This window comes from Anser cygnoides, chromosome 20 (genome assembly GCF_040182565.1).
Source record: "Anser cygnoides isolate HZ-2024a breed goose chromosome 20, Taihu_goose_T2T_genome, whole genome shotgun sequence".
In the NCBI taxonomy this organism is placed as follows: Eukaryota; Metazoa; Chordata; class Aves; order Anseriformes; family Anatidae; genus Anser; species Anser cygnoides.
In genome coordinates this window covers 10759108-10783217 of record NC_089892.1, presented here as the reverse complement: position 1 = coordinate 10783217, position 24110 = coordinate 10759108, and the positions used below count along the sequence as shown (strand labels likewise).

The window sequence follows — 24110 nt, the reverse complement described above, 5'->3', positions numbered from 1 at the left end:
GTGACAGAAGGGATAAACCTGCCCGACAGTGCAGCGCCGCGCAAACACACCCTCTCTGCTCTCTCATGTCACTTCCCATTTACATAAGTTATAAATCAGGGGAGCAGGAGGAGAGAATGAGTTACCAACTAATCCCAGCACACTGCAGAATTTGCAGCCTAAAAGCAAATGTGGTCTCCCTGAACACACTCTCGGAGGAGCCTCTCCCTGTTTTCACTCTTCGCATGCCCTCTTTTGTTCCCTTTGAGGGGGGGAAAAAAAAAAAACTTTTTTTTTTTTTTTTTAACAAAAGCAGAATCCACAAGAGCAGTTGCAGGGAGCAAACTTGATACCTTTTAAACACCACTGACAGGTAGAAAGCAAACACTGAACTGCACGTCTGCCCAGCTCTGTGCTTGAACAGCCACTCAAGTGTCCTAGAAGCTGGGAGCTACTCCAGAGCAGTAGTATGTGCTCACAACTCAAAAGGCAGATTTTGTTCTGTTTCTGGCTCTTGCCTGAGGTTGCTCGTTCAATCAGTACAGATTATTGTGTTTTTTAAAATGGAAGAATCAGCTCCTCCGCTGTACTGGAGATCCTTGACCCAGAAGCCTGGTTGGGGTGAGTGGCCTGGTGCAATCGCTGTGCCAGGAGCTGAGGTTTGAGCCTGTCCAGCTCTTCAGCAGAAGGTGGGGGCATGCGGCAAAGCTTAGAAGATGCCAGGAAGGGGCTGCAACATGCCAGGGGGCACACTGATGCTGGACCCTCTGCATAATGCCGAACCATGCTCTGCTCTGGTCTCAGGACACAGCACATGAGCACACGGCTGCTTTTAGCTACTCCTCAGGATGCTCCCAAATGCCTCCCAGCACAAAAGGAGAGCACTTTGCAACACCGAGCAGCAGCAAGGAGGGTTTTGTGGCCTTTTAGCAACTCATTTGCAAAAGCAGAAAACAACCCAGCATCCCAGGGGCTGGCACCACTGCCACCACCAAGTCACCCTCTGAAAGGTGACTTTGCCCAGGACAGGGTCTGAGTCACTGTTTATGGGGACGCATTCCCGGTACAGTTTGTCTCCGTGCCCGGCGGCTGACGGGCACATGTCAGGAGGGGGACGAGCTGGGCAGCAATTTATCACACGGCGCTGAGTCGCGTGTCAGGACAGCGCATCTGACTTTGCAACCAAAATCAGGCCCTTCCCACATGATTTCTCCTTGCTGTGCAAATTTGTTTTTGTGGGATTCTTAATAAGCAGAAAGCTACCAGCATAGCTTTAATGGACAATTAAACCAGGGAGTGTCTGTTTCTCTCTGTATTATTTGGAAAATCCCTTCCCCTTGCTCTCAACACAGCGTTGGCCTAGTGCCCACATTTCCCCTCTTCATTACTTCTGACATTATTATTACTAATACAAGGAACAACAAAGTACAAACCACACTATAAACTTTCTCCCATGCCTCTCTTGCTCCACGCAGTACCCTTTCTGGGGCATGCCTCAGGGCCACCCCAGGACCCTCGGTCTCAATGAGATGGTCAGGCATTCTGAGAAGAGCAGCTCAGCAAAGCCAAGGAAGTAAAAGCATGACCAGCAAGCGATAAGAGTAGAAATGGAGGAAAGAAAACGCACACCTAACACACAAGGAATTTTAAAGGGAAAGAAAAAGGGACAGAAGAACTAGCAGGGAAAAAATACTACTTTGAAACCAAACGGATTTAAATGGGGAATCATGGCAACACAAACACATGCAAAGTGTTCGCGGGTACCATTGTGCTTTTACGGGAAGATGGGACTGATAGAATTCAGGATGCAGAGGAGATAAAAGCACAGTTGGTGCTGGTTAAGTAAGAGCATCTCTATTAGATGCTGCTTCCAGGAAGACATTTGATATCAAAGCGGCTCCGCACAGCAGGGAGGTTTACAGAAGTTGGGGGGGGACACAATGCGAGGGTGCCCCTCGCAGGCACGCACAGCACAAAGCCCACCAACAGCACCCCAGTGCTGCAAGGCAGGGCTCCGGCTGGCCCCGCTGGTGGAGGTGGGAGCGAGACCCCACTGCAGGGCTGAGCACGGAGCCTGGAGCCCTGGCGACCCTTGGGCAGCAGCCGGGAGGTGGGAGAAGAGGCGAGGGCTGGAGGCAGCCGGCCAGGGATGCACCCAGGGCTGCCCCCACGCCGCCACCGAGGTGCAGCGTGCCCCTAACAGCCCCTTGCAGACAGGTCTGGTACCTGCCACAATGCACCACGGGGCTCAAAAAACCCAAAGAGCAAACAAAATAAACACAGCGCCTGCACTCATCCAGGCATGGCACAGAATCCACCAGAGCTGCTCCTCAGAGAGTTCGAGTATCTTTGTCTGTTTTCCAGAACTAACTTCACACTCTAAAATGAGAAAGAAAACGAATGGGATGATGAAAGGACTCCTCTGAAGGCGGAGACAGGCACACCTGTGTTATTACTAGAGCGGAGCATGGCCACATGGCAGTCATCACACCAACATTTCAGTGGGAGTGAGTAGATTTCTCAGGAAAAAACGTTTGGAGAGGCTGACACTGATGTCTCAGAAACCGTGCATCAGTGTGTGCTTGCTCCACAGCAAGCAGCAAAGACCCTTCTGCGGATAGATTTGACTAACTACAGAACTTAACTAGCAAAACATTGTTACAGAAGGAAGAGGTACGTTTAAAGAGTTTCATAAAAGAAAACATGAGAAAATGAAAGCCAGGAGGAGAGGTGGGAAGTGCTGGGTTATGTGCTTCCCCAGGAGGGGAACAGGGGACCAGCGCCGCACCGCCGCAGAGCCCTGCCGCAGGAAGGGGGAAGCAATGGCCGTGCCTCGTCAAGCAAAACATGGTAAAAAAACATAAAAAGGTGCTCAGGAATTAAGCCTTGCAGCCAAAGCACCCTCCCAGTTAGGCTTAAGAGCTTTCCTCCTAAGCCTGTCCTCTTCTGCATACCTACGCACGGCCGCTGCTGTTTGGGGTAGGGCAGGGAGGGGTCTGCAGCCGGTCACTGCAGCGGTGCATCAGCACGGCCCCGGCAGGACGGGTCAGTGCCAACCCTGCCTGCTGACACAGCTCCCCCTCTCCAGCAGCAGTTTCACAGCCATGCCCAGCAAAGCAGAGGGAGCTGAGGAAGCGAAGTGAAGCAGAGGCAAAGCGAAGAAGAGATCTTCCATGACAGAGCTCTCAGATGCTGATCACACAGTGGTGATCGCCTGCATCTCTGGCCAGAGATTGCTGTCTGCAGTTGGCTAGAGCAAGCCCAGGTACCTCGATCACACATCTTTCCCTAGGACTGATCCACACATATTTTATATCCCTTTACTAGTACTGGATTCTTCTCCAAAAGAAATGGGTGCAACCTCAAAGTCCAGTTAGAACAGCAGGAGGGTTGTATCTGCAAGGCTCACGTGTCCCCAGTCACTGGGATGGCCTAAATGAATGAAGCTTTCTTAATCTTCCTCAAATTTTCCAAATCTAGAGTTATCCTCGGGGCTGTCTGGGGGGCCCATGCAAATCTCATGTACTCTAGGAAGCAGACATGACTGGTGGACTCACCAGACCACAAATAACGCTGCTCCCTGCATATAGGCTGCTAACACCCACTCACTTCTATTTGCTGCTCCCCGATCACATGCTTCAAAGTCACAGCTTTCTGGGCTCTGCACAGCTCTGCACAGCCAGTAATTCACTTGGTTTTCACAGAGACCACAGGAACGGGAGCACACAAACAAAAATAATCAAGTTTCCACAGCTTAGTACATCGGCATCAGTCAGCTGAGCCCCAGTCTAAGTACAGAAGCGGTCTAAGTTTGTGGGCAGGGTAGGTGCACACACACTGGGCACGGTGCTTTGGAGATGGGCAGGAACTTCCCAGGTCAGGGAAACTTTATCAGGTTCAGTATATGCTAAAGCCTTTGAGACGCTGTTTGCCATGCTACAGCCCTAGCCCTCTAATCCTGGATTTTGACTTCCGAATGGGCCCGTACTAAATAGATGATCTCCTACCAAGACATCCCAAGCCTTTCAGCCCACAATGCATTTACCCTTTTACAACCTCACACATTTTTTCTGTCAAGATTATTGGCAAGGGGGCTATATACTCAGCAAGGAGTTTATACGCTCAGCTAGACTTTGATGAAGACACAACACCACACTTGCCCAAAGCAGATCCATGGTGATGATTTCACCTGTCAATCTTGAGCCTCACCTTGGCTTACTGGAATCAAACCCTTTTCTACTGTGAGCATTTGGGGAGAGCAAGCACTGAAGGCTTCAAAGGGTTGTGCACCTATGCTCAAGCACAAGTATAAGCAGTGGCCGAGCAGATGGGGAAATGGTGTCACCCAAATCAGAAATGATGAAGATGAGGACATAAAGAGGCAGTGGAGAAGAAGGAATGGAGTGTGTAGGACTAATGTGGTGGAGGGAGGAGGTGAACACAAGCTTCTGATATTGTCAGCCAAATGAAGCTGTCTAAAAAAAGACTGAAAATAGGATCTTGAAACATCTGTGCCAGGGAGTAGGGTTTTAGTCAATCCATTGTGTTGACCAAACCCAGCCACCCACTGAAACAAGGAACTGGCAACTCCATCAACGGCCAGGAGGGCCAAGAATTTGCATTCAACACCTAGGAAAAACAACAAAAGGCCCTTGCCTTGCAGAGAAGGGCCTAAAGCCTGGGTGTGCTGGTCTCCGTTCACCAGACTCCTGGCAGAGCTGGGGTTTTCGGGGTTCAGGGGAGGACCATCCTGACCTGCAGACCCTGCCAGGATGGCAGAGAGCTGAGAAGGGGCTGAGTGTGGTCTGTGTTGTGAAAGTACCACAGGGCATTGGGAAATTGCCTCCAGGTATGTTAGAAAGGCACCAAGAAGGACAAAACCCACATTCAACACCTTGAGCGCAGTCGCCTGCATCACGCAGGTTCCTCTGGCACTCCGCAGGCTGGAGGGATTTCAGAAGACTGTAAAAGCGGGAATTGCAACAAAGTCTAGACAGGATGTGATTAAGGCCTGAACAAGGATTGCCGCAGAGGTAAGGTCAGGGAAAGGACAGATTCTGGCAAGCCTCCAGAGAGATAGGTTGACTCCTTTAGGAGATGGGAGAGAGCTTGCTCAGTGACAAGGATGCATTGCCAGGCATGGAAACTGCCAAGGGGAAAAGATTCTGGTGTAAAGAATAAAAATGAGACGCAATCTCCATTTCCAGCCCCTTCACCTGGGCTCTCTTCTCTCAAGCCACTCAAGCAAAGCAGAATAACACGCAGTCCTGCAAACCACAGGAGCAGTGGTCCAGTTTGAGAGAGGCTGCATGGGAGAAGCAATGGAAAAATGGGAAGATACAAGGCACAAGGTAGAAAGGACCCGTCAGAAACAAGACAGCCTCTGCTGAGGCAGCAGAGAAGCCTGGAACGGGAGTGAGCTCAAGTGAAGAGAGAAGTCGGAGCCCTTCTGAACCAGGGAATCTCCATTGTGGCCAGGCTACTTTAGGTCCTGCTGGCCTCAGAAGTTTCTCTCACAGCCTGTCAGGACTAAAGCAGACACCCTTGCCTTGCTCCACCAGAGAAGGGAGGTCTCTGGCCTTCCAGAAAAGTACACACCGATTCCTTGAAGCTCTGCAAAGCCCTGCTGTGACGCTGTAAGTGACGCACTGCAGACATTCCCAGGGATGTGGCTGATGTCCCGGGGTCCTACCTACAGCTGCTGGCTCCTGACAGTACCAGGCTCATCACCACACCCCAGTTCATGCTGAGGGAAATGCTCCTGCCTTCCAAAGCAGATGCTGCCACATGCTTGTTCCCATTCAGTGCTTCTATTTTTTTATTCTGCGCTTAGTCACAGCTTCTTGCCTTGCCCCTCTGCCAGGCGTTCACAGACACTACAGCCTCAAGGCACCATCATTCTCAAAGGCTGTCTCACGTTCCTGGCCAGTGTACAGCATCCTGCCCTTTCCTGGCAGCAGCTCCAATTGGGAAATCCTCTTCCAGCCTCACGCTCATCCTTAGGGTATCATAAGCAAACAGAGTCATTTCCCTGAGACAACCTCCTCCTAATCCCGTCCGCAAATAGGTCTCCAAAATGGCTAAGGTGGCCATTTGGTGACCAAGCAGCACACCTCCTTCAAACATGCTTGTCCTGAGACTCTCCATCATCTAAATACGGACATCCTCATGCACATATGCTTCACCCCAGCTAAAAAATGATGTGAGTTACTCATAATTATTTTACATGTGGCTGCTTTTTCAGACCTCTGAGTCTGACCAGAAGGCAAGTAACTCCAAACCATCCAGGAAAAGCATCCCGACTTCAAGCTAGCCACCACATTTCCAAGCCATCGCAGCACAGCTGTGCTGCATAGCCATGCGTTTATCTGACTTTTCATTCAGGCAGGTGCCCAGAAGACCCTGAACAGCAAAGAACAGCAGGACAGACAGGGGAAGAGTTTTATTTACAAATGAGTGACAAGTTCCCTAATGGGTGATACAATTTTTCACAGAGCTTGGCAGGAAAAAAAAAATAAAAAAAGAATCAAGTCAAAATAAGAGATGAATTACATGTTGAAAACCAGAGGGACAGTGAGAGAAGTCACTCAATGCAATCTTGAACGGTTTTGTACTGTTCAAGCAAATCATTTCTGGGATTCTGCCACCCAAACGGTGTTACACAGAAACTAAGATTACTCAAGTAAAAGTTCCTCTGTGGTTCTGTGAAGATGACACATTGTTCAGTCCAACTAAATTCAAAATATTCTGTACAGTAGTGAGATTCACTGAAAAGGCCCCAAAAGAATCTGTAGTTTCTTTCAGCACTTGTGAGCAGTGCACGAGTGGGTTGTCCCGGCTGCACTGTTCACTGAGACACCTTCTCTGTCCCACGTTGCACAGTTTGCAGACTTTACAGCTAGAAGCGAGCAAAGCCAACAGAAAATGTACTCAACATTTCCAAACTCTGCCAGTTTGGATGCTGAGAGCTGTCAAATACATGGGTTCAGCATGCAACCAAAACTTAGTTGTTTCCCCAGATTTTTAATAGCTTTCTAATAATGTTGCAGAAAAGAAGCTGAAATAACACAAAGGAGAGGATTTTGGAAAGGACACGAGACCTGCTTCATGAACTAAATTTCTAAGAAGCCCTGTGGTGTGTTCTATGGCTAGATCTCTAAACTGGCACAAAATATTCTTGAACTCCCTCTTCCTGAGTCTGAGACTGGCATCAGTTTGCCCTGCACAGTTTCTCCTTCATGAGTGTGAAGGAAGACAAGAAAGAGCTGATTTCTACCAAAAAGGACATATCAACATTTAGTTTATCCCATGGTAAACTGACTACAAGTTTTTCCAAATATCATGGTAATAGAAGTACCGCACAGTAGACCATTTCCCTTCTCAATCTACTACATGTGTGCAGAAAAGCGAGTTTAGAAAGCTCAGACAGCATGGAAAGTGTCTTACCTGTATAGTCCTGCTTCTGCTCTCATGAAGAAGCAGCTCCTCTGACAGAAGCAGAGTCCGGGCTGGGTTGCAAAGATCTAAGGGCTACATTTGAAAGGAAAATGAAAAAAAAAAAGAAAAAAGAAAAAGAAAGAAACAGTCAAACCTTCCACTGGAAGTGTGGTTTGCCAGAAAAACTTTCCACCCACCAAACCCACTTTGTCTTCACTTCAAGCTGTAACTCATTCAGGGAGAGCCGCCCCACGCTGCCCTCAAAAGGACAGAAAGCCAGCAGTCCAGTGCCACGACAGAAGAGAAAACCTTACACCTAACACCTACGTCAGGCTCATCTATAAAAAGACAATAATCAGCTGCTCGCTGCTTTGTACTTTAACAGCTCTGCACCACGCAGGCTGGGTTATGGGTGCTCTTCAGCAGGAAGCACAACCACAGCAGCAGCACGTTAGGTTCCCACCTCCCTCAGACGTTTGCTACACGATTTTATGGATGCCTTTCACGTAAGTTTAAGCGCCTTTAAGACGACTGGCCTTCCCATGCCACATCCAGCTCGCAGGTCAGCGCCTCCAGCTCGTCTCGGTTTCACACCGGAGCAGAGCAGGAGAGGTTGAGCTGTCCCGGCTGCTGCCCAGCCCGGGCAGCCCAGCGCAGCCCTCGGAGGATCCTCCGGAGCCGCATGGCCAGCAGGCGGGGGCAAGGGAACCCTGCACGGGGGCTGTGTAGGACGAGACCGTGCAAAGCATAAAAACCACTTCCTGAAGTGGCAGAAACGGCCCAGACTCAACCTAAGACAAATTTTGGCCGGATGAGTAAATAGCCAGGAGTGCTAACTGTGTTCCTACCCAACACCAAACGGAGCACGCAGCCGTGGCTGGTGGTAAGGTCAGCGGCCACCCAGGTGCTGCTGGGGAGGACAGAGGTGAGCACGAGGCCAGCCCCCAACACCAGCCCGTCTGCCCCAGAGGAGTTCCTCATCTCAGGCCAGAGTCACAGACAACAGAGATCATGGGTTTGAGCCCAAAGCAGATGGCCTGAGCTGACACGATAGTATCGCTGCTAACAGGAGGATCGATGGCTTCCCACAGCCTCAGAGATGCTGCATCCATCAGCAATGTCCCCAAATATACAGACCTTCTGGGGTTTTGGCCATATGAAGGGCAAAAATGGAAGGCACGGAAGTAGTTACAGCTACCACCACCACATTTAGGGTGTGATTTCATGAAAGTCATTTGTGGAACTGGGGAGCAAGAACATCCTCTGCCAAGACACTACTGCTCTGGATCCTTGTCAATTATTTTAGTGCTGGCCACCAACTGGACGACAAAACCTTTGTCCACACACTAATAACAGCACGAAGAACCCACACTGATCTTCAGTTGCGCCAAGCTGGTTGCTGAAGCCTGAACACTGGTATACCTTCTCCTGTTTCAAGCAAGCACCCAAGGGCCTGACTTGAAAGCTGAAAAGGGAAAGTCCAGCTCGGGCAGGACACAGCTCCCTCAGAGAAAGTACCTGGCACCGTGCTGAACACAGCCAGCTCTGGGGAAGAGAGCTGAGGCTGACAGGGGATCCACGCATTGGTATATTGGTACGTACTTCCAGTGTACTTCCAGCCACGCTCACCTGCACGAAGACGGGGAATACCAGCACTTTGGGAGCCAGCGTCACGTACGTGCCGTAGCTGGAGTGCGGGATGTGTGGCCTCACTATGGTACAGTTCTGGTAGTTCCCATAGCTCTTCATTGTCTGCACAGTCTTCATCAGCCTGGATTTTCTCCCAGAGCCCATGTGTGACTTCCCTTTGCATCCATTTCCTGGACCAAGAGAGGAAGCAGAAGCGCACAGAAAATCAGAAGAGAGCTCTCGCAGAGTTACCGCACGTCGCTGGCGCGGCTCCTGCTCTCGCAGGCTGGAGGATGGCACAAAATCTAATGGGAATAGCTGGAGCCTGGAGCTGCAGGGACATTCATCACTCTGCTGTCAAAGTCTCTTGGGGTTTCATGAAATAACAGCGCTGACTTCATTTTTCCTAATGCAAAATGAGATGCCCCATCACGTTTACGCACAATCAAGAGCTACGTTCTTGCTGGACCAGGACTCCACTGGGCTACCCCTCAGCACCAACACGTCCGTGTGCACACAAACACGAACCCAAAGTCACAGCCACCCCAGCTGCAGGCCAGCACATCTTCCTGCGTTTGGGTGTATGCTGTCTTCTGCACAGTTTATGAATACAGTGCTTCAGAGAAAGAGATGTGGTGCAATTATATATACCTCCCTATGCAGTAGCAAGAGCACAACATAAAAAATAAAGAAAAAGAACAACCCCAAACACGACCTGAATCACACAAGCACCGAGGAGGTTCCCCTTTCCCCCCATCAGGAAATAGCTGCCTGCACCACCAAACTACAGCCATTCCCTTTCCAGTGGGGGAAAATCATCTATGATTAACTCTGGGTGGGGAAAGAACACTGGAAATGTAAGCCCTGGGACATTTTTATGCACAGAAGTCCTGCCTGTGCTGAATTCAGGGTATGGCAGTTAGAAAAGTACGGGAATTTCACATCATGGGGTGGGGTTGATGCTTTTTATCACAGCTTTTAGAAGACATTCAGATTAGAGAAAGGGACAGAAGCGATGAACGCATTCATGCACAAGGGATCAAGCCATGTCTTTCCAAATCATTCTGGGATGTGATGGTTACTCAGATATGGGGGTGACTTTGAAAAGGATGACCCCAATTTGCATGAGGCTGGCACAACATCATCCACTGTCTTTCAGCATCACATTTTGGTGCTGGAAGAAGTCCGAGCAGCCTGACTGGCTTTTCGCTCTGTCCCACTTTACCACAAAAAGCCATCACCCTCACTTAATAGAGGGATTACACAGAAGCGGTGTAACCCAGCCTCAGCTGGGCGAGCACAGCTACGACTTCTCCCAGCAAGCCAACTCCAGCTCCCACGGCCACTCCACGCCTGCAGCCTGCATCGCTCAAGGCCAGCAGACATTAGGTGATATGCCACACCAGTCCCAGAATCTCTAAAATAATTGCTAACTCTCTGATTAAAAGCACTATGGATTATTCTTGTTCCATACTACCTGCTGCTTGAGTGAGCCCTTCCTCCCCCTATTGCTGGGTAATGGTTGCTGTATAGGATTTCTAAACCGTTTCCTCCCGGCCTTTGAATACATCCAGCCAGCTCCCAGCAGCATTTTGCCTCGTGAGTGCAGGCACAGGACACGGAGTGCCCTGAGGATGCTGTCCCTGGGCAGAAACTACCTCTGCGTTGAGGTGAGAGCATCACAGGCTGTTGGGAGCTGGTGCCTCTACTCACAAGCACCTATGAGCACCAAAACAGTTCAGTGGGCAGCAGTGCTGAGGATGCCTTTACATATCTCCTCTTCCCCAGACCCATTAGATGGAGACAAGGGGAGACCAACAGACAGGACCAGAACCAGATGGGAGGTGCCCAGCAGCCCTCTGTGCTGCTCTGCTCTCTGGTGCACCAGGACAGCACGGCTGCCAGCAGGGAGCAGCTCTGCAACATTTCCTCCTGAGAGCACAAGATCCATCAGGTCCCAGAGCCTTAGCACCCTCTGGTCAACCCTGCTCTGTCCTAAAACTCACAGGCAACAGCTCCCATGGGAAATGAGTGTGTCTCTAACCAAAAATTCAAGCTTTCTTCTGAAGAAGCCCCTCTGAAAACTTACAGCATCTCCTCCCTCCAACAGCTGATGAGCCAGAGCAGCTCAGGTCCAGCAGGTAGACCAGGCAAGAAGCTGGAGCATTAGCCCAGGACCCTCACCCACGGCAATGTCTCAGGACCATGAGGAGCAAATCCTCCTGCAGCCCACACTAGAGGGGTGCCGCAGAAGAGACCCCCGAGCAGCCCCGTGCCCTTCCTCCCATCACAGCAGCTTTCAGCGTGGTGGCTTCTGCCTCTGCACCACAACAAACACCCATAGCCTTCCTGAGCAGAAATGGGCCAAAACGCTTCTGAACGTGGCTCAGAGTAGATAGGGTCTGGTCCAAAGCAAACATATGAACCTACCCAACATATATTCCACTAAGTATTAGGAAGTAGTGTGTTTACTTTCGGATAAATGCCAGCAGAGCCAGACCACGCTCTGCTGGCAATCCAAACCCGCTGTTTACTGTTTGCTTTAACAGCCTGCCTTTGCAGGGGGGCAGTTCTCGTGACCCAGGGGTTGTTTCCACCTCTGAGTACAATAATTCTGACATTTTCTCCTTCCTTTTCTCATGGTTGCACTGCCAGATAAAAATCAAAGCACAAGAGACAGCCCAACACAGGACAGATATAAACTGTCTGGGCCACTCATGGTTTGCTTTTCCACTTATCCCTAAATCACCTCATTTCATTTGAGGCATTCATCACCTGCACAGGTCCCGTTTTCTGCACGCTGGCACAGAAACACATCCAGCCTGCCCGAAGCATCAGCTCCTGTCTCAGTGTGACTGGTGGCCACCTCCGCACTGCCACGCTTAATCATCGCTCAGGATAACTACTGCGTTCTTCTCTCTGAAGACTTAGAGTTAAATAAACCGAAAATAATCATTAAAAATTACTATGGGAAGAAGCCTGAGTCTTTCAAATTCCACTCTGCTGTGAGAACAAGTCCCCGCGGCTCAGCTCGTCTTCGCACAGGCTCCCCAAACGGCAGGGAAGAGCTGCAGTTATCCCCGGTGCAGAACAGCCCCTGCAGCTCCGCCGTGGGAAATTCTTCCAGCTGCAGAGCCCCAAGGATGGGGGCATTCAAACACCAGCGCTCGCTCCTGCTCCCCAGCGTCCCCATCACAGCTTTGCCAGCCCCACACCTCACCATCCTGGGGCACTGCCCAACCTTTATAGGCAGCACAAGCTTTTCTAGCTGGAAATTGCACTGACAGCAGTGCCCGCACCAGGGAGGGACAGCTGAGTCAAAAACTCCTGCAAGATCATACTTAGGAGGTCGGCTCTGCTACAGACACACAGATAACCCTCGGGCATCCGAACAGAGCAGAGCGCATGTGCTGCCTCCCAAAGTTCCTGAATCAAGCAGCAGGCAAAAGGTGTTTTTGCAAGGAGCTGAGCATGCTGAAAACTGCAATTTCGTTAATAAAGTCAACAGCACCCAGTGAACACACTGGGGAGTATCCCCAGAACTCACTACTCTTGGGTTGCTTGTGACCCTGGTCTCCCACGCCAAGTGACAGTCACCTGTTGCTGTCCTGCTCAGGAAGACCTCCTGTTGGCCCCCGCTCCCTCTTTCGCAGCCCAGGATTCATGCAGTCCCCCCAGCCCTGACGCACACCCCACCCTACTCTCCCTGCAAGCCCAGCCATGCATGGTTCTCCAGCAGATCCATTGCAAAAAGTGAGTTTATGCTTCAAAGGTTTTCAAGGAGAGCTGGTCCAGAGACTGCCAGCAACCTTGCAGCAGCCCAGGAAATGAATATTCCCTAAACCTGGCCCTTCAGCCTGCACTGCTGTCTGCACAAATCCAGCTCATGGCCATCCTCACTCCCCTAGAGATAAAATGAACTGCAAAGCAGGGCGACACTATTAGCACCCCCAGGTACAGTATCGTGCCTGAGAAGGGAAACACGTCACGGATAGACCCACAGACGCCTGGGGAACTGCCGTATCATAAATATTTAGCACTTTCACACTTCGTGCTTTCATCATCCCCCAGCGGAAAGCCCCTGCCACCAGCCTCCCTTCTTCAGCCGCGCTGTGAGCACCCACAGAGCCCTTCTCACCATGAGGCTCACTCAGTCACATCAGCAGCTGTGCTCTCCTCTGGGCTTGGTGGAAGGGTTCTTGCTTTTATGTTTGACCCAAAGAATGGGAAGATGCCGCAGCCAAGAGCCTCAGGCTCCTGCCACTGTCCTCAAAATGCGAGGGACTCCAATGCGGGGCTAAGAGCAAGAGCTAGCACTGGAAAGACTGGATCTAGCTCTGCTGGGTGCTCTGAGCAGTTTCCAGCACATCAGCAACTTACCCACAGTAGCATTGTTCTCTTGGTAGACAGGCCTCAGCAGCTGTAAGACACAACCCGGAAAGGAGACCGTCACCTGAAGTGGGCTCAAGGCAGACTTCACAACAACAAACAGCAAATTTCAGCATGCCCAACCCAGCAAAGCCAAAGCACTCCAGAGAGGTGAAAATCTTTTATGCCCACCAGAAAATGAGAGCAATGTTCTGTGCTGTGGCCTGCACAGTGGAAGCACTTCCCATACCCCTGTCCTCTGAGGGAGCCCTGAGAAGAGGCAGCAGGTCACTGGCCTCGGCTCTACAGTCCTAGTGGTAAATGCTTTAGGAGCAGAGCGGAAGGTTCCCCAAGGTAGCTCTGGCTTAGAAACATGGCAAGTGCTCCAGCAGACATGTAGAGGAGATGCCCCATAAGTGTGGGCCAAGCGAGAACCCAGCAAGCACAGCCAACAGCCGCGTGCAGTAACTCGAGCGCGGGGCTGGAAGGCCGCCCTACCTGGCTCCCGGGGTTCAAGGGTGCTAAGATGATGTAGTTCTGGTCAGCAGCAGAGGGCACCCGGGACAGGGGCGGCATGGTGTTTGGGCTCGGCTTGCCAATCTCCGTGTACCTCTCCCAGCCGTTGAGCACCAGCCCGTCGCTCCCGTTGTACAGTACGTGGCAGCTCCGGCGCTGCTCGGCCCGCGGGGGCATGGTGCTGTTTTTCTCCCGCTTGTTGGGCGGTGACTGCAGGTCGTAGGCAGACTTGCAGGAGGATCTGCGGATCATGCCATCGTGCCCTGATTTGACCTGCGGGACGAGCCTCCAGACCAGCAGAATGATCTCAGTGGGGCAGTTCCTGAAAGAGACGGCACGAGGCGAGTCAGAGACGGAGCAGTGGACGGAGTGAGGCACCCCGAGGCACAGCCGGACAGCCACAAGCCCTTCCTCCCTGCAATGCCTCTGCCCTTCCCTCCCCAGCCCCTGCATCCTTTCTTCTTCCCCTTCAAGGAGTCCTTTCCCAGACCCCTGCATCCCTCAAAGCCTTCCCCTTCCCACAGCCACCCAAAGCTCCTGCTCCCCTGCCCCGGGCTTCCTCGAGCTCTCTCCCCATAGTCCCACACTGATGCTCACCGGATTTCATGTGCCAGCTCCACACATTTCCAGTGCTCCACGGGCTGCTCGTTCAACTGCAGCACCGTGTCGAGCTGCTGCAGACCGGCCTTTTCGGCTGGGCCACCTGCGGAGGGAAGGGATGTGTGGGTGTCAGTCACCTGCCAGACACGGAGCTGAGCGTGCTGGGGCAGGGGGTGCCCTGGGGTGAGGGGACACCCACGTAGCACAGCTTCACAGCTTGCACCACGCACTGCAACAAAACTAATCTGCTTCCCCTAACAGAGCTAAGGTTGTTTTTCAGTTTTATGCATTGTATTTTTTGAGTGTTAAATATATCACCGAGGAACTGATAGAAATCTGTTGAAGTTCATGAATTTCACAGCGCTTGGGCACAATGCTCTCCTCGGCAGTTTGCTATGTTAAATACGCATTATATGTTAACATTAGGAATTAGGAAAAGAATATGAATGCATTGTTTTTATGTTGAAACTCCAGGACATGAACAGATGGGTCTCTGTTTCTAGTTTGTGGCCAGAGACACTGTTCCTCATGGACAGGGTGTTGCCAATAGTCCGACACGGGAAGCCAGGGGGATTTCCTGGTGTGCAGTGGGGAGCACCAGGGGGACGCTGAGTCCTGGAGACTCACACCAGGAGGATCCATTCAGGCAACCAAGGGCTCCTGCAGTCCTGCTCCTTCTGTGCTGATCTGGCTCCCCCCGACAGACGCTTCCCACACGTCTCCCAACCACCCAGACAGTTCTCAGGTTGGAGAGGGAACAAAATGTCTACACATTACAGCAACTCACTGCCAAAATAGTAACCCAGTGGCCTCTGTCCTCATTAGAGGCAACAGAGAATTCAGTAAGTGAAATTTCTTCAAGGTAGCCAGAGTCCTGCAAAGCATGGGAGCTTCTGAGCCACAGCCTGCTCTGGGAAGCAAAAAGGAGCAAAGTCATTCAAATCAAGAGGGATGAAAATGAGCCAATCTCTTACCAGAGTCCACTGCCTGCACACGGACTGGGGAGTCACAGCAGATTGTGAAGCCAAACCCATCGCTTCCTCGAGGGATCGTAATCTGAAAAGAGACACCAGAGTCACCCTTTTAAATAGGAAAGCACCCACTGTATGTGATCAGCGAGCATCCCTCACTCCAGCCACACGCTGCTTTCAGAAACACAGACACACGGCATTTCCAGAAGCAGCTGCAGAGCCCAAAGGAACTGCCGTGAGGAATGCTGTCACTCTGTGACCCCACACGGACAGTGGGTCTCTCCCCCGCTGCAGCCGAGGGGATGGAAAGAGCACTAAAAAGCAATGTGAAATCAAGTCCAAAGACCAATGGAGATGAGCAACGCAAAGCAAGTGTTTACTGAGCACATGCAAGTCTCCGTTCATGGCTTTTGCAAGCGTAAGGAAAGGTCAGACAAGCCACTGGAAAGGAAAACCTGGCAGTCTGACTCTGACACTGATTTCTAACACAGCTTCTCCAAGCAAGTCACTTAAACATTTCATTTCCAGCTGGGCAATACACAAACAGCAGCACTCCTCCAGAGGAAGCCGTGAGGATCAGTGCACTCCTGTCTGCAAGGCATCTGTGCTGGAGCGGGCTCTCGTGTACTACCCCATTAGCTGGGGTATGTTTTCTCTTGCTGAGTTTGAATAGGATGGATGCTGTGTTGACTTAGGTTCATTTCTCCTCCTGATTCTAGAAACAATGAGCTTATTAATAAAATTATATTTATTTTTTCATGTTGGCTTCCAGCAGCAGCTCAACACGATGGTTCCTGTAAATACCTGATTATCCCCAAGACATTTGTCAAGATTCTTGTTTTACGGACAGAGAAAAGAAAAAATCCAACATCTCTGCCCCGTGTTATTTAGAGAACAAGCGGTCAGAGAGAAGAGAAGGAATCCAGTGAAGCAGCCAAGGAGAACTGCTTCCACACTCTTTTACCGCGGGAGGGCAAATCCAGCAAGCTTTCATTTCTTTGCACCTTTCCCCTGCCTAATTGCTCAGCACGTACACACACACACACACAAAAGGGGGTGGGCAGGAGGCTTCAAAAGAGAAACTGTCTTTCTCTGACAAGATCATAAAATAGGTCCAGTCCCACTACGCTGAATATTTTTTTCTCTCTGGAGCTTGGTGGATTCTCAAATAGCAAAGCGACTGCTTTTGGCTCTGTGCCTCCAAACCAACCTCACACCTTAAATGCAAAGCTTGGGGGATCTGAGTTCTGCAGAAGCATCACCACCAGCACCGTGGGAGCCAGCCCAGCATCTCCCCTCCACATCCACTTCCCAGCCCAAAGCTTTCCGCGTGCCGAGAGCTCTCCCACCCCTCCGCGAGCTGGCTGGCTCTTGCCCACCACCAACAGAGACACCTTCCCTGTGTTCCCTACACAGCAGCTTCTCACCGCTGATCTTCGCTTTCCTCAGCTCCCACCACCATGCCCAATAACAGCGAGCTGAACATCCACTGTTGCCGCTGCACAGAGCTAAGAAATATGAGTGCCTGACACAAGCTGCAGGGTGGGCAACAGGATGGTGCAGACTCCAGGACCACGGCTGGCACAGACTCGCTGTGCCCAAAACTTCATCAAAAGGTGCAGAAGAAATTGCCAGAACAGCGAAATGAGGAGGTCCAAGACACAAATCACTGTTGTCACTAATACAAACAGAGCAGCATTCCTGCATGAGGCAGTCACTATAGCCCCAATAAGAAGTGGTCATTTTTAATTAAGCTAATTTTTCGTGCAATCCCCACTGAGCTAAACCATGACACGGAAGATTAACACGGGAGCACAGAGAAAAGCCGACCACGAGCTGGGAGCCCCAGCCCAGACTGCAGTGGAAAAACTGTTTGAAAGTGCAAGAGACTGGGACCTGCGCAAGCAAAACCAGCACCAGCGTCGAGCACGGAGTGGGTCCGAGAGAACTCACAGCAGCTTCTGCAGGGCGCAGAGACCTGCCTCTCACACAGCAGGTCGCCACTGGCTGCAGCCAGCTTCACGCAACGCTTCGTTCCCGTACGCATTCATGCTAAAGCACCTTTTAAAAGAGAGAGCAGCAGCCTGGCAGAGACTTGGCTGCGTGTGTGCCTCTATAAGCATTAAATTAAGGCAACACCTCTCAGGTTAGCACCTTCATAGTCAGCGTGCTAAGTCAGACCCTTAAGTTACACGGTGAACGCTCCCTGCATCTACCCCCACTGCACACTGCAGCAATGCGCAGAGATAAGCCAGAGCTGCCCGGCCAAAGACGTTTTCCTTCTGTTCCTAATATTACCATTTACAAACGAGAGCAAATCAACAAGTAGCAGCAGCACACACGCAGCCCCTAAGGGGGAGAAAGCCCCCAGACAGCCGTGAACTCAAGCGAGAGCTGCAGCAGTGCGTGCACGCCGTGGCACACGGATCTCCGCGCGGGCGCGGGGCCGCACAGACCTGTCTGTATCTCCGCTCCGAGCACACCTTGCAGAGTCCATTGAAGCGGTTCATGGCTGGGAACCCTAAACTCGCCGCTAGCCCATGAAAATCCAGTCCCCCGCAGCAGCCGTGATCCCGATCTCCTCGTGTCGCACCAGTGTGGAACAAACCACAGTCAAACTGGCATGACCGCCCATGGGAACCCAGCTCCAGAGAAGAATGGCAGGAAGCCACCTTTCACCTCCCCAGCCCCTGTCTGCGCTGTATGCCGCTTTACGATAAGCCAGAGGGCTTCCTGAAAACCCTAAGTGACAAGGAAGAGAGAGAGTTTTATATTAAAATTCCTGTCAACTATTTAGTATTCCCTAGTCCCCGCTCTGTTGATGTGGCTTTTGTTCCCGCGGCATTCTTCAGCCGCACGGAGCACTTTGTTATTGCAATGTTCTCACAAACACTCTGAGGATGTTTAAGCGGCGTTTCACAGGCACCGGCTGTGCGAGCTTCACTTCATTAAAAAGACAGCTTGCACTCCTTACACTCACAGAGGACAACAGAGAGGATTTTTTTTTTTTAATTTTTAAAAAAAGAAAAAAAGAAAAAGTTTGGTTTTGGAAGCACAGACCCAAAGGACACGCACGTCCCAATGTTTTGTGCTCACAGAGTCACAGAGGGGGAGCAGAGAGGTCAGCTGAATTGTACCTACGGGGTAATTTCAAAATTAAAGACAAAGAGAAACTCCGAGCCCAGCCAGCAGCAGGGCACAAAGCAGGACACACCGAGTCTGCATGGCACAGCCCCAACTGGCAGCGCTGCAGCACAACCTTCTACACCCCTACGTGGGGATGGAAAAGGAGAGGAAAGGCTCGAGGAAACCCAAACCCTGGACTCCCCTGCCCAGCAGCCAGGGTGGCAGAGCTGAGGGCGGCTGGGATGGGTGTGCAAGGAGCTCCGGTGCTCCCAGGGGACCCGGCAGCGTGGCGGAGCTGCCGGAGGCGCTCCCGGAGCCGCTCGGGGCGCATTGTCCCAGCCGCCGGGCTGGAGCTGGAAGGAGGATCGGTCTTCCTTCCCAGCCACCATCTTTCAAGTCCGCGGCGACTGCCGGAGAGGAAGGGAGGAGAGGGGCGCTGGCTTTGTTTGTCTTGCTCAGTCCTACGCTTTAAAACAAATAACTGAAAACGCAGCTGAGGGAAGCAGCAAAGCGGAATTCAGCACAGATAAATCACGGGGCCGGCTGAGCCCCATTTCCGATGCAGGCCATGTGTTCGCGTTCCCATTTCCCATCCTCGCCTCTCCTATAAATCACTGAGGCTCCACCGTGGGCCTTTCCCTTCCCAGAGCAAACGGCCCCGGGAGGAGGAGGGGAGCAGACGCACCCGTCCGTGGAGCCCTGGAGCCGGCCAGGGGCCGAGGCTGTGCTGCCGGCAGCCAGCCAGCCCTGTCCTCATCGCTCCTGGTTCCCGTCACTCCCAGTACACGGCTGGTACTTTGTTTCTGTGGTGATACATTGGAAAACAAGGAGGTCCTTATATAGCAACAGGGAGCGAGTGTGGGGTTACCAGCCCCATTGCCCACCTCCGCCAATTGGTGCTTGACTGGGAACACTAATTGCCTACAAAAACCATGGTGTCGACGGGGGATGACGCAGCTCCCTCCTCAGCACCATCCTCAATAATACGCCAACCCTCCAGCTCATTCGAAAGCCCCACACATGGGCTCTGCTCCCGGCAGCTCCCAGCCCCACATCCCCATGCACCTCGTGGGTCAGAGCTCTGCCACACCTACCGTCAGCTGCTTCATGTTGGCGGTGTCCTGGCTTTCGCACGTTGCGCCCTGACTTCCCGGCACTGGCTCTTAAGGAAAATAATAATAATGATAATAATAATAATAATAAAGCCACATCAACCCAACAGCACACAGCTCCTGACAGCCCCTCTCCCCCCATGCCACATCCACACACCATAAATAAGATCTTTATGTGCTAGGGGGACATCTCTGGGCCAGGGCAGGCCTGAACGGAAGCCCCAGGGGGTCTGCACTTGTGGAACAGGCGATGCCCCCTCACCCTGCTCTGTCCAGCCCTGGCAGCATGTCAAGGAGACCAAGGCAGGAGAGAAAGCTCCCCACGAGCCTGCACGGACCCCAAGAGCCAGAGCCCAGCCCCAAGTCCCCGTGGGAGACGCACCTCTGCTCTGCTTCAGCCGCCGCACAGCTACCTTCAGGTGCTTGGTCCTGCCCAGGTCCTCCCCGAGGAGGTAGTACCAGCCGCTGATCTCCTGGGCGGGAGGAGAGAAGCTGCTTGATGCAGGTACTCCAGCCCCGTTTAATTCAATCTGGTTGCCCAAAGCTCCAGAAGGGTCCTGCTGCTGGAGCTGCCCTGGCCAGAGCCGTGAGGCCGCCCGGACACGCTCCTGCATGGAGGCGCAGCCTGGAGCCCTTCTCTTAGGAGACGTGGACCGCTAAACTCCCATGCCCGTGCAGGAGGGACCAACCAGCACAACAGTAATGAGATCCTAGGGTGTTATGGAGAGACAGGGGGCAGGCAAGCTGCTGGTCCCAAGTAAACCACCCACATCGTGTTTGCAGCTGCTGGCAGCCTCGCAGGGAGCCCACGGCTCCGGCCTCATCACCAGAGCTGGGTGCCCAGACCAACCTGCAGCAGAGCTGGGTGCCCTGCACCGGAGCTCCCCCTGCCCCTGCCCCATGTTTGTGCTGTGGGGGCGCAGCGCTGGCCTTGGGGACCCCTCATATCTCTGCCAGGGAGCCACCGCAGCCTCCCACTGCCCCCCTGGCAGCCAGCAGAAAACAGAGGACAAAACAGCCCGGCCCAAGCCTCGGAGTCAGATGGGGTTGCAGGACCCACGCTCCCAGAGGCCAGAGGAGAGGGATCTGTCTAAAAAAGTCTGACAAGGAGGGGACATCTTGCAGGGGACAAACATGACCAGAGCAGAGGCTGCTCCTGGGGACAGCTGCAGTTCAGAGCTGCTCTAATTATCTGCACTGCTGGGAGAGAAAGAAAAAAGAAAAAAAAAACACCCTGCATCTCATTTGTTCAGCCTACCTCTTATCCTTGTCTCAGGTAATTGCAACAAATAGCTCCTTTTTAACCTCTTGCTAAGGAGCACATTTCCACACCTCGGGGGATGAATTAACACTTCCACAAAGCCCTTGCAGCCTCCCTAGGTCCTCTCGGATGTGCCAGCACCAGGCCTGGGCTGCCCAGGGATGAAAACCCTAACCGCTGGTGGCTAGGATGAAACATTTCAGTGTTTCGAGGGGTCAGCAGGAGCCTTGCAGGCTTCGTTAGGAAGGCAAAGCCGCGCGGTGTGAAAGCTGTATTAGCAGGCGGCAGCCAGGCTGGGGCAGCAGCAGTGGTCGCAGCGGGGACACAGACCAGCACGGGCGCCTGGCAGCACCGCTGCCTCCAGGAACATCTCGAGATGCGGCCACCTCTACGTTCGCCCTCCCCAGCACCACCTCAGCTGGTGAAGCCCCTGGTTGCTGTGTCCCCACAGAAAGGAGCGACTGTCCCACTGTCCCCTGCCTCGGACCCCTCCTCCAGCAGCCTCCCCATCCCTGCCTCCGGCCGTCACACCGATACCAGTCTCCCAGTGGCCGTCCATACTGGCAGTGGGACCACGGAGCTCCTGGGCACCTTCCGAGCACCTTTGCCCCACGGTGCGAGGAGCCGGCTCCTCCCTGCTCCTGCCCCAAAGGTGCACCACGTCCAGCCACCGGCCTGCAAGGGTCAGCCCCAGCCCAACACGCGGCACTCCAGCACAGCGGTACCTTGTCCAGGGCCAGGAGGGACTTCACGCCGAAGCTCATGCACCCGATCAGTTCACTCTGTCTGCAGAGAGTCAGAGACCATCAGTGAGTGCTTGCTGAAACCTCCCCGCGGACCATCTCCCCCATGCCCATCTCTGCAGGGACCCCGCAGGTACCCCTGCCCACACCAGCAGCTGGGCAGTGCCCAGGACGTGCCCCTCTCCCCGTGCTTTGAGCAAACGTGGTGTAAGCACACGGCTTGGCTGCAGCAGGGGCAGGGAGGAGCTGGGCAGCAGCATCCTGATGATCACCTCCAGCCTCCCTGCTGCTGGCAAGAGCCTGGCCAAGGAGGCAGAGGCAGCCTGCAGGGTGCCAGGCCCCTTGCTGCTGCGCTTTCCTCCTCCCTGCGTCGCCCCAGGAGGGAGGGAAGGTCCCTGGCCCAGTCCCCAGCCCCACTTGGCTTTACCCAGTGGTGCAGCCAGGATGTTTAAATGCTGGCCCCGGTAACAGCCACCGAGCAGCCGCAATGTGGACAGAGAATGCCGAGGGCAGGACTCCCTCTCCCCAGCCTGCACGTGCTGCACTGACGTCAGGGACAGCGCTCGAGGCCCGAGGCACCAGAGGAGCTCATGTGGGGTGGCCAGAGCAGATGATGGGTTCACCGTGGTGCCGGCCCCGTTTTAAAGAGACCAAAATGCACCTCGGAGCCCCATACCTGGAATTTCTCTCTCGGTTCCAGACTGTGACCAGGAGACGTTTCTGCTCATCCTCCTCTTGCACTGGGCTGTAACAAGCAGAGGGGACAGCCCATGAGCACTGCTCTGCACAGGAGCGCTCAGCAAGGGCTGCCCCCATGTTCGTGGCCCCCTCGGAGCTGGGTCTTCTCTGCTCCCTGCACGGAGCACTGCAGCATCACCCCGGGTGGCAATCTCCCCACATGAGCCACTGCTGCCCTGATTTACTCATCCCTGAAAAAACAGCCACAAAGGGACGCAACCTCTTCTGGGCAGGTGCTGGGGACACTGCTCAGGTGGTTTAGGGAGAAAAAAAGCGTCATGCAGAAAGACACACATCCACCATTGAAGAGCAAGTACAAGGAACAGTTCATGCTCTGAAATAACTGTTCTGACCCAGATTAGATGTTGCACTAGGACAGAGGACTGACAGACTGGTCTGCTAGCAATAACAAGCTCTACCGAAACATTATGTGCCATACAGCTCCTTTCCCATGCAGAAACATGCTGTAGCTATAGCAAATCCTTTTACCTTCTTCCTTCGTACCAGTGCCCATACTACTGCAGAGGTGCAAAGTCTAGGAAATGGAGTGTGTTTGCCCAAATCCTGCCCACCAAGAAAGTCCAACCGTGCGGGAGCGCCACTGCCATGCTGTGTGCTGACAGCTTTACGAGCCTCCACAAAGCTCTGCCCAAAAGTTCAAGGCATTTCAGCTACAAAAAACAGCAGAATAACGTCTGTCACTCCTCATCTCAGCAGCAGACCTGCTCATGCATGATGCATGTTTATTACAGACCATAATGCAAAAGCAAACACAGAGTCTTGGTGTCGCGAGGGTGCCCAGGACAGCAGCCACACGGGTCCCCCACCACTCAGTGGGAACAGAGTTGGGCGATGAGCCGGAGCTGCCGCTGCCCCGTCATACTCACAAAAGAAAGTGCTCGTGGAAGACGGGATTTTTGCTGTCTGGCACAGTCTTCGTCTTCTGCCTGCATTTCCAGTCGGCATCTGGCACGATCGACATCTTTACGCAAGGAAACAAGCAGCACATCAGCCACCTCAAAGCAAGCACGCGGCTGGCAGCCCTGCTGCTGCGGTGGCAGGAGATGGCACAGCCACTTTTACGGGTGGCTAAGCCTCAAAGATCCAACTGAGCCCGTGCTAACGGGTGGCTTAGATCGCTCTACCCTATGTATGCCAAGCAATTGCACTACAAAACTCCTTAGAGTGCAGGGGAAGGAGAAAAGCAGAAAATCAGGGGCGGACGTGTGCAGATGCTGCTGGCTGATCTCCGACCCGCAGCCCCCGCGCAGGGCGGATGGTCCCTGCGCTGCGTGCCCTGTGGTGGGAGCAGCCTCCCAGGAGAGCCTGGGGCCACGCGGTGCTGGCCACGCGCTTCTCCCTCGGTCACCCAGCGCGAGGCTCTTGCACCGAATGGCTACCACAGCCCTTACCAGGGTGTGTTCTGCTTTCCTTCTCTGCTGTGCCAACAAACCCCACGAGGTTGGGAAGAGGCCAGCCACCTCCCTGCACGCTGCGGGTGCTCAGCCAGAGCAGGACAGAGAAGCCCAAGGAGGAAAGAGAAGAGACAGGCAGCCCAGAGCACGCTTGGAGGAGCCAACCCCAAAACCCCAAGAGAGCGCGAAGCGCCCCACACAGAGCCCCAGCAGAA

The 24110-nt window shown here is 53.0% G+C and overlaps 1 protein-coding gene across 3 annotated transcripts in view; it reads right to left on the bottom strand.

Annotated features, from left to right (window-relative positions):
• RGS3 (regulator of G protein signaling 3) overlaps positions 1–24110 on the bottom strand; it is a 79030-nt gene that overhangs the window by 42104 nt on the left and 12816 nt on the right. For 2 of the 3 annotated variants that reach the window (XM_048054866.2, XM_048054877.2), the window contains 11 exons: positions 23368–23462; positions 22419–22487; positions 21725–21785; positions 20121–20211; positions 19721–19788; positions 15504–15585; positions 14527–14632; positions 13912–14251; positions 13426–13465; positions 9046–9236; positions 7426–7509 (listed from right to left, as the gene is read on the bottom strand). In XM_048054866.2, the coding sequence (XP_047910823.1) occupies positions 7426–7509; positions 9046–9236; positions 13426–13465; positions 13912–14251; positions 14527–14632; positions 15504–15585; positions 19721–19788; positions 20121–20211; positions 21725–21785; positions 22419–22487; positions 23368–23462 (1227 nt within the window). Of the gene's footprint in view, positions 1–7425; positions 7510–9045; positions 9237–13425; positions 13466–13911; positions 14252–14526; positions 14633–15503; positions 15586–17956; positions 18134–19720; positions 19789–20120; positions 20212–21724; positions 21786–22418; positions 22488–23367; positions 23463–24110 lie in introns of those variants that run through there. The other variant, XM_048054888.2, reaches the window with a different exon arrangement.